The following is a 19,372-nucleotide window of genomic DNA, read 5'->3' as shown; positions in this document are numbered from 1 at the left end:
AATCCTCAATAGGCCTGTGTATAATGATATAGATACTCGTGATCATCACTTCCTATTTCTCGTTTCCTATTTCTCCCTTCTGTGATACTAGGTAACAGGTGCCCCTTCGTAGGGCAAAGAGCCACTACATAAGAACTTAAAAACAAATTGCGTGCAAGGAAAATACCAGAAATCATTCATCTGCACTTAATAACACATAATTGTACATATGTAGATTTGTTCTTTAACACTTCTCTTCAACTTAACCAAAATCTATGGCTGATTTGCATAATGACAAGGCAGTATTACATTGTAAGCGATACACACAGGAAATATTGTTCTTTTTAAAAATGTGATTGATGTGTGGTATTTCAGAGATTTACCAGTACAATTTTTCTGTGAACTATATCGATTCCTATTTCTTTTAAGCACAGAATGACTCATGCAGAAAATAGTGTAGGTTAATTATTCCATTAATGATTCATCAAAACATGAATTAAAAAAGAAAATTATCTAACATGTTATACTGTTGAATACCAATCAAATCCAATGAACTCTCTGTATAAAAAGTTGAATTCCTTTGTATGAATTTGATTAACAAGAATTATTAAGCATGAGAAATCAGCTTCAATAATACATTAAAAAATAATTTTAATAAATCTGGTCTCACAAGATGAGAATATTTGATGATTATACCGCTGTCATGGCAACAGGATTCTGGCACTTGCAGAAAATGTCAATCCCATTAATGAAACTATAGCTAGCGACCCATATCAGATTGAGTTACCATGGTGATCCATCATCCACACAACACCGGATATTATTTATGAAAATGAAAGGAAATATTGGTGTTTATACTCTCCTAGTACTGATTACCTGACAGAAGTATATCAACCTATTGGTACATTACATATGTGTTAAAAGTGTCTTCTAGCATCAAACCCAGAGAACTATATATCTTCCATCATATTCTGAAATTTGTAACAGAATTTTTTGTTTAAACTTGCAATCATTACAAATGAGGGCCTGGATTGATAAAGATAACCACCATATAGAGTCACATCTGTATCATCTGTACCTGAGAAACCACCTGTCTAGATTTAACTCCTTTCTTATCCTTACTGTTGTTTACCACCTGATTAAAGAGACCATTTGTCTACCACCTGTCTAAAGAGACCATTTGTCTACCACCTGTCTAAAGAGACCATTTGTCTACCACTTGTCTAAAAAGACCAGTTGTCTACCACTTGTCTAAAGAGACCATTTGTCTACCACCTGTCTAAAGAGACCATTTGTCTACCACCTGTCTAAAGAGACCATTTGTCTACCACTTGTCTAAAATGACCATTTGTCTACCACTTGTCTAAAAAGACCATTGGTCTATATCTAATTGATGCAAGTATAATTACCAGCTGTATAAAGAGATCACAAATATATGTTTGATACCTGTATCTATAGTTATAATCTGTCTAAATAGATACTTTGTGTATAATACATACTTGTCTACATCATAACTACCAACTGTCTAAAGAGACCATATGTCTACATTTCATACTTGTCTATAATTAAATGTATAAAGAGACCATCTGTCTAAAATTACCACCTGTGTAAAGAGACCATCAGTCTACATTTGAAACATGTTTCTATAAACACCAGTGTTTTACAGTGATACCTGTGTATAGTAACCACCTGTATATGAAGGAATTTTCCATTCACAGAGAAAACATGAGTCTAATGTTATACTTCTAACCATCCTTTCTCTGTAATATGGAAAAGTAATGTATATCTCCATCAGAATCACTCTGTGTGATTAGTTAAGAAACAAGAAATAAATCTTGTCATTGGCTAAAAACAGATGGAGAAACACTTATCTATTGGTTAGAGTATATTTTTCAAACAAATAACTTACCAATATCTTCTAATTGTTTCAATAAATAGCAATCAATAATTGAAATTTTAGAAGGAAATATATTCTGCTTCTCCAATACTTCACAGTGGTTCTTTCAAGTGTTTTACTGCTACTAAACTGAATGACACAGATAGCTATGAACTATTTACCTTTTTTATGCAAGTTCACTATGAGTAATGATGTCAAACACACAAGAGGGAAGATTTTTGAGTTTCACCACAAATATGTCTGATCCAGTAATTGAGGGTTATGTCACAATTTACAAAACCACAAAAGGGGGAGGTAACCCCTCACCACAAATAACAACAATTTCAAATGTATACAAATCTTAATGTACTTGTGCAACAAAACAGTTAGAGTGACTCAGGTAAAATCTAAACTTCTTTTGATGCAGTCAGGTAACACCAGAAAACCTTCAGCTGGCGTGGAACATTTGTCAACAATACCACTATGCACTGCACCATACTAACATACACAAGCCACAAAAATACACACCAGTTACCTGATCCAGAAAACCATTTAATGCTCAATTAAACAAGAAAAATATAAAATATCATTGTAAGAAAGAAATTTTAATTCATGTCTGTAGGATTTTTTAAAAGAAATTGTTGATAGCCAATCTGATGGGAGATAACATATGATATCATCACAGCCAATCAGAATATTGTACCAAAACCACTCCTGTTATACCTAGAGGGGACCTGATTTTGTCAACATGACAGTTGACACTCCTCCTAAGTAGGTCAATGTGGAGTTTGAAAAAAGTAAGACCAGCAAAAAGTAGAGACCAGACTGTAAAATAGTCGGACAAGTCTAATACATTTTGTTATTTTTTTTGGCAAATAAGAAATCCATCAAAAACCTGTAATCTTTGTAAGATTAGCAGGTTTTGTGAAATATTGCCATATAATCAGATACTTCTGTGCATATATACACATTAATTTACTTTTATATGATGAAATTTGAGAGACAACGAAAAAAAAAAAAATATGTTAAAAGATTTTTGTTTCGACCAAGCCAATCTTTATTTTAAATTTAACCCTGACTGTAATCTATATAACACTACTTCTTTTGTATTCACAGTAGTTTTTGCAAATGAGAACAATCAGTCATTGACAACAATCACCAGGAAAACTGCTTTCAGACCTTAAAGAGACTATTGTGAAAGTAAGACTCATGTTAACAAAGCTTCAAAGTTGTTAAGTGTCACATCACCAAATATGGGCATTTGCTCAATTAAACATAATTTCCTGTAATATTCTCAAATGTCTAGTAATCAATTTCATGTTAAAGGTGTGTCTCAGTTCAACTGATTTCCTGAACACAATGTCTTTTTATTTGATAACAGATTACTGTCTTTGTATTCATAGTTCATATAACTGTCAGATTTCTTTTTTTAACACCAAACCCCTCATGTGGTTTACACATTTTTAGTCTGAATTTACGAATGCTATATATATAATTTCAACCTGCATATGAGTTATAGACGTGTCCTGTTGATCTCAACTTTGATAATGAATGTGATGTTGTTTACTTTTGAATATTTCCCAAGTAATTTTGGAACATAAGGCCAACATTCTACCCAATATCAGAAAATATACCATATTTGTTTATATGAGAGCCCAATTATTCATAAGAACAGATCAAATCTTATCAAGTGAGGTCAATTATTAAAAACAAATACAGTATCTCTATATATTTGTAGAAATGTTTATTAATCTTCATCCTCATATCATTTCTTCCTCTTTCCTCTGATGTTTGTATAATATCTTTGTCAATATTTTTTAATTGTTTTTCCTTTTATAAACTTGTATTGATGTTGTTTCACAAGGTAGCTTCTTTTTGTGCCATGGAAGGTTGATGAGAAGACATTTTAACACTGGTACACTCCATATACTTTTATAATATACGATATAGTGAACAGAATAAAGCAATTTGACAATATCTTACTGTATTAAGGATTCTTAACTTACCTAACTAGAGGCTGCAGAGAGTCCTTCTCCAAGAAGTCATGTTCTTTTTCTACTGAAGCGATGTTCACAGGAAAATGACCATCTGTAAAAACAAATCAATGATAAATCACTAGCAACATCTTATCAAATCTATATATCCATATCACAAACACATTTTATAATTACTTATTCCATCATGTCAAAACAATCTGAGATATGGGAAATATAATACTTATTTCTTTGTAAAGGGATTGTTTATAAATGTGATTAAGAAAATGGCAGACAATTTGCACTCACTTGATTCATGTAGTGTATTTATCAACATTATCAACACGAACGTGTAAGACTTTGATGAATTCAATGCTATAGATTCACAACGTTTCTTCCAGAAATCTGTGAAATTCAATACAACACCTCACACACTTATCTTCTGATTTATTGAAATCATATGCAGTAAAAGAAAACGCCTATTTATAATTAGATGAATTGGACAAGCAAACCTTGAAACTACCAATAACCTTCCAGCTTTAATGTTCTGCTCATCCCTAGTAAAAAAAAGCCATGAAAGTTGTGGGCATGTTGTTCTGTAATATCATCCTACGTAGGCCACAATCCTTCCGTGGCCACACTCTCATATATGGGTTCCATTTCAGTAATTTTCTATGCTCTTTCATTCCTCATATTTATGAATCAAACAAAATGTTTAATTCTTATCACATACATGTTGGTTGATATTGTGACTCAGTTTTACATTTTCATCTCTGTTTGTTATTGAATTACTTAATCAGATATAATGATTATATATTCCAATGCAACATATGAAATATTTTTAAGCATCTGTTCAGAGTTCCAAGAAGTGAACAAGTTGATTGTTGTAAGGTCAATAATTGAAGACCTTTAAAAACTTTCACGGTTCAAAATCTTGTCACCATGTTTATAAAGGTTCCTTGTTTGAATTTATAGCCAGAAACTGTAATTCAGTACTGGATACTGAATCTGATAACTGTAAGCCAGCCGAGGTTGGTCAACTCTTCACTATTTCACATCTTATGACTTCAAACTAGCTCACTGTTTGTATAATTCAAAATATTGAGTTCTGAATTTTGAGTATATGAGTTAGTTCAAAATCACAAGATAAATCCACCAAAGTAGTAAAGAGCTCACCAACCTCAGATGATAATTGTTGGGTGTTCAAATGTCCTTAAAACAATATGTACAGTGTATTAGTATAAGTCTATAAATAAATTGCTGTACTGATACTAAGGGTGTTGACATGACCTGGGTGGAGTGCTGGTTAATCCCAATGTAAAGACAGTAATCCCTGGTTCATTTACTGATACCTGTACGTCTCTATCAACTCTGTCCACCAGAAAGTGCTTAGAAACAAGTGGATAATCAATTCAAATACTGGTATAATCCTGCGAATAACCTTAGACTTTTGTGTAATGATTTAACTCCCTTTAATGGATATTCTTATTTTCTTCACTACGTACATATCAACCAACACTGGTATCTGAATCACCTAGTATGAAATACATCCTAATTACAAACATCAATAACATCCTTAGACTTTTGTGTAATGATTTAACATAACCTTAGACTTTTGTGTAATGATTTAACTCCCTTTAATGGATATTCTTATTTTCTTCACTATGTACATATCAACCAACACTGGTATCTGAATCACCTAGTATGAAATACATCCTAATTACAAACATCAATAACATCCTCTTACCTTACTATCTTAATCAGCATTGAGTGAAAAGAATAAACAATTTCGTATCAGACATCACCAAACAAAACAATAATAATGTCTAAAATTATACTATTTAATTCAATTTAATTATTGAATTATCTAGTTGCTTTTCTTGTCCTTTCTCTATAAATACACAGTTACCTCCCTTCCATATAAAACTGACAGCACTCTGTACCCTTGCCCTAGGTTTATACCTTTTGAACTCAATGCCATTTATGCCATCTTTTTTTTAATCTTTATTGTGAAAGTTTTTCCATTACACATCTTATTATTTAAAAACTGATAATGTCTATATATTATTCCACTGGTATCATATGTTATAAGCCACCCAGCCTGAAGTACCCTTAAATTATGCCTAGGATATGTTTAAGTTTACCCGAGCTTTTAGCAATATAATACTTATCTTATATGTGCATCCTCACACTATTCATCATATACACATCATATCAAAAATATGATTGTGACAAAATATACATTTTGACAGCATTTGTGATATACAATAACATATAGCCAGATGTCACAATTACCACTGTATGTGATACAACAAATCATTTGTAATGAGGCCATGACACTTGTAGATAATACAGGGTCCTTTATACAGCCATCCTTACAGAAATATATGCTGATAATGTATTTTCATATCTATATTTGTCACAAAATACACAGTTATCTTTGTTATGCAAATACAAATTTGTAATCTGTTTTGAAAACACAGTTCTAACCCAAGCTTTTCAATTCATTATTACTATATACATTTGCAAGGAGCAAAACTAAACTGCTTTTAAATTCAGTTTGAATTTATACCATTCAATTCTATGATTAATTGCAGCTTAACATAAAGTCTTTGAAATTTAAAGTAAAAATATTTCTGTATTATATTTAAGAATCTTAAAAATTTCCCAGCTGATGATTTTGTCAAATATCTGAACTACCTAGCAACTTAATTACTTTTTTTTCGTATGTTATAACTTCCGCACACCTATTTTTTTAATCCTTATTTCTAGACAGACATCTGTTGATCTCGGAGTGGTCCTTATTTCTAACAAACCTAAAAATCTCTTTAAACATGAAATTAAAAAACTATAGGTTATAACTTTTACAAGTTGTCGGAATATTAAGTTACAGGTGTGAGATCTCCTAGTACAGTTTATACAACCTCAGTATGACAACAATGGTCAAACCACAATTACCAACAGGTATCACTTTTTGTCGTTTACAAACTAAAAACTTTTCCATGAAAGTTAATAGGTGTTGTATTCAATCTTTTTTCTTGTTAGCGCCAATGCCTAGACATTGAAATCTGATTTTAACTTTATAACGACAATGTTACATGTAAGGTGACAGTAATATCCTCTCACTTCACACTGTATCAGAGTCTCCAGTTTGACATGAAAGGGAATAAAACGTAACCAGATCAGAAGCTATTCCACTTTATAAAATTCCCATAAAAGCACAAACTTCTTTCTAACATGAAATGATAAAATTACCAATTTCACAGTATCATATATTTATGGAAGATATCTTATCTGATAATTTGTTTGAATCACATAACTACAGCAGGTGATTTTGGTTTAATGTCATTTGGAGACTGCCTTATCAGTTGTTGAAACAGGCCACCCCAAAGAATGCATATAAATGCAAAACTGTTACAGACCTAAAGACGGATATTTGTGATGAAAAATTATATTCAGCTATTCTACTTAGTGCCAGTGTGACTGTAATGGACCCAATACAAACAGTTTTGAAAAGTTCAAAAACAGTCCATTTGTACAATTGAAAAAATACACAGGATGGTAATTATCACAGTACTTTTATTTTACTGCGCATTTAAAATTTTTTTTCTTCACCCCAAAGTGATTTTTACATTTAAAAAAGTCAACAAACTTAAAATTTAGTGAGTAGTTAAGCAAAATATATAATAATTGTGAAAAATGAGACACACGGAAATACCTACTCTGTTGAGCTTACTAGCAATAAATAAAATCACTTAAAAAGGGAGAGTTGGCCACTTACCATCATACATTTGGGCGTATTGTGGAAAACCAGCCTCCTTCAGCCATCTGCATGCTTGGACAGCTTCAATTTCTGTAAAATACAGAAAAAAAACCTTTTGAAATGATACTTCCCAGAAGAACATGTACAATCCCAGGGGACTTTAACCTCTAAACAACATGGCAAAAATGCATCTAATTACATTAGTAATGTTACAGATATAAAGAGATGAGATGATGGGCACTGTATGTCTCATAATTTTTACATCCTCCGGCAACGAAAACAGTCTGTTGCTGCTGTCAACACATAGAAAAAACATGGTCATCACACAATGCATAATTAATAAAATTTATTATAAAATAGTACAGATTGCATGCATGTTTGTAAAAACTAAAAATCAAACTTTTCTTCTCTCCAAAAACGAATCCATGAGATGTAGTGCTTCATTTAAACAATACCATGAAAATGAATCACACACCACTCATCAGAACGTCAATGAATCTGTGTAACTTTAATATGTTATCCCTTTCATTAGTTCACTGCAACTACATGGTATACAGTACTGTTTTAGTGATCAACTAGACTGAACTTAAAATGAGCTGGCACATGTAATTTTTCATGAAGCATATTTACCAGGTCATGAAATATTTCCTAACAGAAGTCCTATGTATCGAGAATAAATAAAAACTTTTCTTCATATTCAAACTGTTCGCAAAGACATGTATTTGATAAATTCCATGTAAGGTGCTAATGCATTTCAGTAAGATTACATTTTATGTATCAGATTTATTCAGAAATATTTTAAAATTTACGTGTAAAAATTTTGGTCGGTAAATCAAACACTACTCCTTAAGTTGTACAAATATTCAAGCCTTGTAATGCTCTTTAAAAACCTCAGAATATATTGAACGAGTCGTACCTAGGAAAGTGATTTGATAGCTGAATACAGAACCATCACTATACGTTATATAGGCTAAGCCAACACCACATTCCTCAAGAGTGACAACCCTGTTAGCGACAAAACATCTCATTTTTACGCGCAATCTTAGCGTGGGATCAAGATTCGACGTTTAATTTGCCTCACTGACAGAATTTTAAAATAGAGGTGATATTAATGGACAATCACTGCAAGTAATTTCCCTTATATGTCCTCCTTATCACATATTTAAAATACAGGTACATTGATGAAATAAAAATTGCACCAATATCTTTTTTTTTTCTTCTAAGATCAGGATCTTTCACCTGAAGTATAGATAACACCTGTCTGAAAAATTTTAATTTGAAATATGAATTGTTAAAATTTGACCACTCACTGGAACATATCTGCATGCAGAAAGACAGATATCTTCCTATTTTATTTGATTTGTAATGTAAATGTGACCAATATTGTTCACGATTAATTTTCACTTCATTCTTGCAAGATGCCAATGTATTGTTTAACTTATTTTTTCTTGAAAAAACCTGCATGTAAATCAATTTCAAATGTATGAAGTCACTTAAAGTTATCATAAATACAAAAATTTTCTAGTCGAAAGAAATATATTGAAATTGCTTTCAACTTTATAGATTTTATGTGGACTGCTTTTAACTACAAAGCTACCATTGTCTTACCTTGAGTGCGAACTTCACGACATGACCCTAAGCAGCCAACTTTGGCAAACATATTCCTGTTACACCTATGGCAAGTGGTGCCATTAGCTTTTTCATGGGAATTCTTACCGAAGGAAAACTTCAGATGAAGGCAGTCTGAGATTAATTTGACTGATGTCATTCTAGTAAACTCCATTTAGATAGGTGAGAGAAGGGTAAAAGTGAAACTTGGCTTTAGTGCGGTATGTATTATACTTTGTCGATCCTTGCTATGTAATTTATCCTTTATTCATCTGTAGCATTTTGTGAAGACACCTGTGATGTCAAGAGTTTCTGTGAAAAACATTTTCCACCTAGTGAAACACATGTCGTCAGATGAACACAGATCCAACCCTCATCAATGTCAACCTACGATGGTCTCTAGGTTGTTGAGAGTAAAGACTATCACACACAGATCTTACTATGAAATAGGTTCTCACTGTGTAAATCCCAAATGGCTAGAGCAAATATGCTTGGCCCTATTTAACTTCTCACCCTATAGTTCAATAACATGGACCAAAGTCTCGGAGGGTTGTTCTTTGGCTGATGGCTCTTCCTTCGAGCTAAAGTATTTCTGGAAGACTTCAGGAGTTAAAGAAAGCAATCACAAGCAAACATGAAAAATGTAGACCAAGTTCGATATCCTCATTTCTAGAAATATGTCTGATTTTGTTGAAAGAGTCAGCTCCGCCTTTAAATCCACATTTCCTGTCTGTGTATGCATGGTGACTATAACAAACAAAGCGGTTTATAACCATTCTAAGCTTGTACACCAACAATAGTCATCTAGAACTAAGACAATATTTGCTGAGGATAAAATTCACAAAAATGTTCCAATATTTAAATCCCCTAACAAAGGTAGGACAGGCGATTCTTCAACAAATTCAGAGGACTGGTCACTGTTCATTTGTGGACCAGAGCAGCTAATGCGTTAGGTCAACCCTCTAGATGACTTTGTCGTGACCGTGTTCAATTGACCAGCTGAATACTATCGTTGCCCACCACCAGACACTGCGATACATTTGTTATGGTGTAATCTGGAGCCCGATAAATGCAAACAATGACGCATTCCCCGTCCAGTTTTAAAACTGTCTTCATTGATTTTGACCAACAGCCAACTATTTCCTGTAGTGTCCATTGCTCTATAACTATCGACATCAACTGCTTGAAACTCACAATTTAAACTTTCCAATTTTGAAATGAGGGCTATCAAAGCCAACATCAAACGACGACTGAATTGCGAGACGTTATGACATGGTTCGGGTCGGTGTGAAGGGAACGCTATCACTGTTTATCAACACTGTCCACGAAATAATCACTAGGTTGTCCTTCCCCACCCACTATCTCCTAGTCGACTCTCCATACAATCTACCTGTCCTCCTTGAGTCCAAACTGTCCCTCTCCAGCACACATATACAACAAGCTGCATGTCATAATCACTAGAAATTCACAGGTATACATACATGTGTAAATGAAATTCAATTTCTTATTTTTGTAAAACCTGGGAGACTAGCAGCTGAAAAGAGGAATTATGCAAATGCATTGCGTCACAACACTTGAAAGGAATACTGAGCTCTCAGGCAAGATCATTCACTCATAGTTAGAGACAGTCACATCTAAAGTGTGGGATGAGACTATTGAGGATTTATAGGGTGACCAGGATGTTAAATTGTCATATTTACCTATAATGTATTACCTTAAAACACACCTGTGTGTATAGTCATCAGCTATTAGGAGAAATGATTTTTATCTGTGATCTCTCACTTTAATACACACCTGTAAACAAATGTTGATATATATTCTCTTCCTATGGTAGATGAAGTGATTTTTTACCTATTATTTCCTTACACACCTATGTCTTACATATTCAATAGGAGAAACCTATGACAAATAGGTGGAAATTGTATACCTGTACCTCAGACTACAGAGAGGCCTACCACAACATTGCCTTCCTTTCTCATCGTCAAAACATGATGACATTCCTGTACAAAATCTCAATATAGGAAACAAGAAATGATGGGACAATGATAGGGTATACTCGGTCATCAGTACCCTAAATGCTTCGTATTTTCTGGCATTTTAGCAAAAACAAAATTCAAAGACTAAATTTATCAATAATCATCATTCTTATGCAAATTCTAGATAAGTAAGGTATTTCATGTAAAAGGTATATAAAAAAAAATATTACAGAAATAGAGAATGCAGTCACTTTCTATATTGAATACCTATCTGATTTAACTGATGATAAATCATGGAATTTAACAGATTTTCCATCACTAGAAAAAGGCATCATTACATAGCATTCCTGCTTTTTGGGGACTGAAAAAGGTATAATAAAAAATCACTATGTATACATAAGGTTACATTTTTCACATCATTACATATCAGCCTGGCTATAAAAAAATGACCTAGCAGTGTAGATATATGATCCAAGTTTGAAAATATGGTCTTAATTGACAGCCATGATGGTACATACGCAGAGCATCATGAGCCTCAAGTGATAATGAGAAAGGCAGCATTTATCCTCAGGGGAAAGAACTCCAACATAATCAACTACCAAATAATCATGCAAGGGAGATAATTGTCTAGCAGGAATCTGAGTTAATATGTGAAATGTTATTTATTTCAAAGTGGAGATGACTCCATCACAAACCAATGGCATAGGATTATGAAAGAAATGGTACTTTTTTCACTAACTGGCACATTTCCAAGAATCAAATATATTAGCAATTTCATGCGAGAAACAAAACCCGAAATATTAATACCTTGATTTGAAATAGCGGTTGAAGTCAAGAATATATATTTATGTATATAGGTAAGTTGTATAGATATAGTTATTTATCCCATATGTTATTTGTTTTTGCTAAAGCTTCCTCCATGATCAAACACCGGTTTTATATGGGAATTGTATGAAGAGATCATTAATACAAGGTTACCTGTACTGTTATGTTTCACATTTAATCCCTTCAGTCTGATTTTCATTGAATCACTATTTCAAGTAAATTAGTTAAAGCTGTTGTAAAGATAATATTATGATGGATTTGATATTAAATAATAAAGTCTTACATGATAAAAAATTATTTCAAGATAGAAATGGAAAAAGTAAATGTACAGCTCAAAACCTGTTGAATGAATTCCACACTCAGGGAAATGAACAGTCCAAAACGAAGGCAAAAATGGTGAGTGCTATAATATCATCTGAAAAAATATGATACAAAAGTGTCTTTACAAAACAGAATGGATTCTTACTTGTTTTCCTGGAGTGAATATTTCCGACAATCAGTTGTAGGATGAAAACACTATCCATATGGACAGATTCTGTATCCCATTAGTCTATAACACTAAATATCTAGTACTACGCACTCTCTATCTATATATATATGTATCTTTGACTAAATTAACTATAATTAAATTTGTAGTCTTCTATATTCTGAATGAATTGCTATGTTAATCATGTGCATTACAATTGATTTGAATGGTGACGGATCACTTGTTATAAAATTTAACCTGTCCTCTTCTATAATTCCAGAATGGACTTATCCCTTACGTTTTTAACAAACCTGTCAAATCAGTCACTTGTTCTACCTAAGGGGGATGGCAGGGTCAGGATATTTTACTAATTAGGAATAGTGGACCAGAAATATCAGGTAATCAACCACCGTTGGTTGAGCACATGACACGTGTATCATACTAAACCCCTTATCTCATTTAAATATTCTTTTGACAGATAAGTATCAATACACAAGTCCCTGTTTATGTACAAGTCCTATCTGATCAAGGGTAATACGTTATCCAAGCTTTTCGAGCTTCCATCAAATATGACCCACAATTCACAAGGTATGTCAAATGTTACCCAACACTGGTCTCAGTCTTTGATCCTATGACTTTAGAACCATTATGGTATCTGCATGCCTGGCAGTCGTCCACCCGGACAGAGACAACCTGATATAGTGTGAATCAGCAACAGGGGAATTGTTTTTAGATATAATCATTATCATTTGATATGGTATATTGTGTTGTTTGCATGATTTCCTCATTATTATTCTAACATTTATGATCGTCCTATATACCTTATCTGTATGTTATTAAATAATATGCTAGGTATACAATTGATAATCTACAGATCAAAATATTATCCACACCTTTCTGTTAGGTTGGTATATCTACATAAGATTTATAGTCTGATACAGGTAAGACAATTGTCCACATGTTTTAGTGTATGATATCACCTGCCTAACTTGCAATCAATCACAGGTAAAAAAGACAGGTTGCCATTTTCATGCCCCAAATTTATTGGTTTTTCGACCATCAGTTCAATCTTTTCAAATTCGGTCCACAATTTTTCCTAAACATGTTTATCAGGAAAAAGAGAAACGTGTCTTGTGGGGATTGAATCAGGGGTTTAAAGTAGAGCTTTACATGAACGAAGGAGGAGGTAAACAACTTTTGATTATATACAGAAATCTCGAGAAGAGTTGATTTCAGAAGTCTGCGTTCAGTATAGAACAACACATGTGGCATTAAACTACAAGATAATCCGCTCAAAAGAACTAGTCAAGGTTTATGTGAAGTTTTCACATTAAATTTAAACAGCATTTCCTTATTCTGATATTGTAGACACATCTAAACATTTCCTTAAGGGAAAAAGCAATAAAATGTGTAGATGAATCTCTTTTTTAGCGTAAATTGTCATTGTGCCAGCTAAACTGGGACTGCTAAAAGCAAGGTTAGATCCACATTCTGAGTGATCCTAGAGAATGTGCACCATGATGTAATGGTCACAAGACATTATATACAAGTAGGTAAAATGCAAATGTTACCTCAGCATGCTGATTATTCACAAAAGAAAGAAAAAAATTAAAATATACATACATATTCAGTAATCATATCATTATCTGATTGAAAAATATGTCAAGAAAAATAAAAATCAAGAAATTGTTGAGATCTAGTAAGTTTAGTTTTTTCAGCGATGAAAGGTTCCAATGTATAGGTGAAAATCTTGTTCTTTAAATGAATATCTTCATACAGGCTGGGTATCAAACTTTTGAATGATTTTTGTTTTTACTACAGGTGTTGTTAACTTAAAGGAATATAAGGGCATATTGTTGAGTAGTCTGAGATGTATATGTCAGGTGTTGGAGAGTACATATACAGGAACTTAGGGTCAATGTCTCATTGTTTACTATCTAAACAGGTGTTGGGAAGTTCAGGAGCAGAGCTGAAATGTGGATATAAATTAATACATATGGGTGCTAAAGATAGTAATTTAACTTTGAAAAGACATATAAAATTAGGAGCTTACATGTTGGCATTTTGACGCTCAAATAAATCATCATTATGAAAAAACCTTCCCTAATCCATATCAGTTACTGCCATCCAATCAAATTACACGCTGTCTATCTAATATTGCTCTCCTGTCAGTAAGAGTAAATGTATGATGATCTCCTGACAATCAAAATCAGCTCCTTACACACCTGTCCGGACAGGTAAGGATACAGGTTATAGCTCAATACATCAGTATAAAGGTGGAAATTGCTGATCAGTATCGTTTCTAACTCCCATGAAATAAAGTGACCATAAAGTATCAGGTGTAGGTGTTGATGTGTGTTTGTTACACCTGTATGGCAGGTATATCGACTCTTTATGCCTCAGACAGGTAAGCATTTAAGTATGACGCGCAAAAACACTAGATGTCATTGTCATCATTGTCTGTACCCTCAAGTCAGTGACCCATACATGGTTGTCCACCAATCGCATCCTTACAAACCTCTTCTTGGACATGACCAGAAATGACCTCAGATCAAACTTTATAGAATATTGTTTACTGACTGATTGAAATCAATAAACATTTTAATCATGATGATCTCATTAAAGAAAGGTGAACAATTTAAAGTTTTCAAACACGACACTAATTGGTACAAGTGATGACCTTTGACCCTCAAGAATCATACATCCCTCTGTTCACAAACATGTCAAGGCATTTGTTTATCACTGTTTACCAGGAAGGGCCAGGGCTGGATCAGACCTCCACATGTACATATCTCGTAAATCACAGTACTGCTGTCCTACAATAATGTAAATAATACTGGCCATTCATTATAATGGTCAGCCCTGCTCTTTCCGAAAGACATACTTGAATTTCTTTACAGAACACAATATAAAATCCATGTTCTCTAGAACCTGTAAATTAAAATGATCTGATAAGAATTAGAGACCCAAGATAAACACTTGTTGGAGCACCTGTATCAAACTGCCCCAGAACATCTCTGCCCCCAAACACCTGCCCTTCTCCACCACCACCTCTACCTTTGTGTCCTACAATATTCAGAGTGAATGATTTGTAAAACTTTTTCCTTCTCTACATTTAATGTTCAACAAAACTTTATATGATTACATGATACTGACACATCCTGTTACAAATAAACAAGGTCATACACAACATATGTATAAAAAAGGTATACTTGGAGACAGTTAATGACCACGAACTATATCTCTACAGACGGTGATAAGGTATATTGTGGTTGATGGTCAGAGACTGTAGAGTCAGATATTATAAGAATTAGACTGAGAATGTTTGGTCTATGTTACAAACTAAGGCCACATGTTGACCAATAACTCACCATTATCCTTTGTTAATAGGACCATCTGACTTTGTTCTAGTCTACATATTTACTTTGATGTATATACACTATCTATTACAGTATAAAAAGAATCTGGGTCCATCTGCCATGTTGGGTTAGTGTGAGCATGACCTTGAAAGTCTTCTTCGGAGTATTGGCCAGAAGGACTTGAAACCAGTCTGAAGTTGAGTGGTTTTAGTACATCAAATACATCCCCAGCTTGTTAAAATGAAGTTTTTAGGCTAAAGCCACTGACTACATTAACATCTAGTTAAGCTATTGTAAAATGACAAGTTACCACATAACCTCTAGTTAAGCTATTGTAAAATGACCAGTAGCCACATAAACTCTAGTTAAGCTATTGTAAAATGACAAGTTACCACATAACCTCTAGTTAAGCTATTGTAAAATGACCAGTAGCCACATAAACTCTAGTTAAGCTATTGTAAAATGACCAGTAGCCACATAAACTCTAGTTAAGCTATTGTAAAATGACAAGTTACCACATAACCTCTAGTTAAGCTATTGTAAAATGACCAGTAGCCACATAAACTCGAGTTAAACTAAAATTTCCACTTGCAATATTAATCTGTAATTGAGCTAGGTTGAAATGACTAGTAGTCACATTAAACCCTAATGAGCTAGTAGAAAATGACCACTGACCATAATTTACTGATTCCTACACACATTTGACCAGTGAACTGTCACTGTACATCCAAGTGACCATCTTACCTGACAAGTGTCACCAATTGCTTTTACATGTTAAGACTCTTCAAGGACAAAATAAATGACCGTTTCACCACTAATGAGAATGTGTTTCTAGGCCAACTAATGACCATTAATTCTCAGTTAATGCCTGTACAGTTCTACACTTACTGGTATAAATTACCTGACTCCTGTATTCCAATGTTATCAATATGTCCAAGACAGTCAAGATCATCAGACACTGGTCACTCCAAATGACCAGTCTAAATGACCAGTAGACTTAACACACATCTAATACACTGACAAATTATACCTCTTCTATTTCATAACAGTCCATTACATCAACAAATCTGAAGGACCAATACATATCTACCTCTAGACATTTAAAACTAGCTGGCTAATAGCTGAGGTTGACCTATGACCTAATATTGGCCAATCTGACCATCATAACATATTAGGTATACAATGTTTGACATAGTAATCATTACTGGGTATCCTTTGTATGCTGGCACTAATACCCGGTTGACCTTTGACTCCTGTTAACACCTGCATGTGGTCACTACAGGTAGTAACATAGTTCCAGTAATAGCCAGTGGTCAGTATATAAGGGTTACGTATGAATGGTACTTAGTGTTACCAGGCTGGTTACATCAATCCTTGATCCAATCTAAGTGTTGAGCATTGAACTTTCCACTTCAGTCATTGTACAGAACCACTTATCAGAAAACTCCAAAACTTGATCTTCTGTCCAAACCAGCTCATTAATTGTAACACCTTCTAGTAATGTCTTAACTGTTGTAGAAACAGAGTAACAAAATTATACTTTTATCTTCCCAATCAATAAAGATTGTATCAAAGTTTTCATAGAATCTAAAATTTCTCCTCTTAGAATTCAGGTACATTATCAATATTTTAGCTCTTTAAGAAACACTACTGGAACATCAAAAGCAGAATTCGCTGTTTGTGTAAACATTTATCCAAGTTTAATCATATCACACACTTCAAATACCTTATGGAGTCATAACCATTATGTCATGTAGTGGTAGACCTCTAGGACATCAAATTAAGCTGTAGTAACGTCAGATTTAACATCTACTACACTACCTCGGTTTGTAAATATTTTTATAACTGAAGTAAGTTGTAGTTTGAAACAGCTATTTACACTTAATCTGATGTTTCTACATTGAAAACAGGCCAGAAACGTATGTAAATATTTCTAATTCATTAAATTGTAAGAACATCTTAACAATATAACAACATGAAAATTGAATTAAGCCACAGGTCACGTTGCTCCATATCAACCACAATGTCAGAATCTACAGGTTTATCTTACCTTTACAGGTAATGATTCAGGAAAGTACAACATGGAGTATTCTGACTTTATTTGGAGCGATTCTAGTGGTGTAACAAAGAGAGAATCATCAGTAGGGTTGTAGATTCCAGGTTCTTTTTGTAAATTTTCATCTTTCAAGATGGGTACAGTCATATCTGAAGTTCATTTCACTAACATATTCATCAATAAGTCTCCTTGATAACACACAAGTGGTTTGTATCTATAAATTTTGTTTTATGTTCTACACCAGTTCTTGTATCATTATTTTTGAAATAATTTTTGAAAAATTTTGAAGTGGTTTTAAAATTTGATATTTGGGTTAAACAGTTTTTAAATGTATGGTAGTAATTTGTGAGATTATCGTAATATTTTGGACTGCGGAGGATGATGGATGGTGATACAACATTCTATAAAACAAACCTAATCTAGTTGATGATACCCAGACTTCCAAAAAACTTGATTTATTAGAGATCCCACCTCTGAAGCAAGTTCACGTCCTTGGTAGCACTGACCATCAGGCGTGTCCAAACCAGAACATTCACACTGCTCCAATTGATAAAAATGTCATACATTTATTAATTGTTGACTCCTAAATGATTAGAAAAACACATAGAGTAGGAAAACTCAACCTATCTAAGCATTTAAACTGATCTGCCACTTTATCTTTTAGCGATATAGATATGTATATTTATACCGTGGACTATGGATAATATTAGCTTTATCATTGTAACCACACCTATTATATCTCAACAGATATGGACTGTAGTGATAAATACATGCCTTATAACATACATTACCTATCAGAATTTATCATACTGAATACCTCAAGATCAGATTTGTTTTTCACTTATGAATGAATGAATGGATAAAATCACTACTAATATCATATATTTTATATAGATATATATATACATCAGTTATTTAATAACCTTTGACCTGTATCAGTTGTGCCCAATCATAGGCCATCTTGCACTTAGAGTTCCTGTTCACATCTAAATAGATTCAGACTTAGTGCACATATAATGTATATGTAAAAGAAGTGAATGTATATCACATCCACATATGTGTATATGGATACCTGTAGTAAATAAATATATATACCTGTTGACATTTACCTGACATGGTACTGTTATAACTGCAAATCATTTTTATATCCACCACAGTATATATTTATACTGACCAATGGTCACACAGGATTACATACAAGACAAGGTGCATCCAAAATCCAGCAAAAAACTGTTATCTGTGGGTTGTGTAAGAGTTTTCTCCCTTGCTTCTTTTTTAATTGAATTATCTATTAATGCAAGTTATTTCTATGTACGCTATAGATAATCATTTTGTCCTTTCTGATATTGGAAATATTTTTAACTTATGAATCTTTTCAAACCTTTGAAATTCAAATAAAATGAGAAAAAAAAGAGAGAAAAAGAGATTGTACAGATTAAACCAGCATAAGGTAATATAAATTTTTAGTTAAAATACCTGTTTCATCAGTCA

At 33.2% G+C, this 19,372-nt stretch overlaps 1 protein-coding gene across 1 annotated transcript in view; it reads right to left on the bottom strand.

The window, feature by feature from the left end:
* LOC132546194 (uncharacterized) overlaps positions 1 to 19,372 on the bottom strand; it is a 115,129-nt gene that overhangs the window by 21,421 nt on the left and 74,336 nt on the right. Inside the window, exons 5-6 of the mRNA XM_060209905.1 lie at positions 7,610 to 7,681; positions 3,862 to 3,943 (exon numbers count right to left, since the gene is read on the bottom strand). Of these exons, the coding sequence (XP_060065888.1) occupies positions 3,862 to 3,943; positions 7,610 to 7,681 (154 nt within the window). The remainder of the gene's footprint in view (positions 1 to 3,861; positions 3,944 to 7,609; positions 7,682 to 19,372) is intronic.

The sequence above is a fragment of the Ylistrum balloti genome, unplaced genomic scaffold (genome assembly GCF_031769215.1).
Source record: "Ylistrum balloti isolate Yb309-2 unplaced genomic scaffold, AGI_CSIRO_Ybal_v1 Utg369876, whole genome shotgun sequence".
Lineage (NCBI taxonomy): Eukaryota > Metazoa > Mollusca > Bivalvia > Pectinida > Pectinidae > Ylistrum > Ylistrum balloti.
Note: the sequence above shows the minus strand (reverse complement) of the source record. Positions and strands in the feature narration are given on the sequence as shown.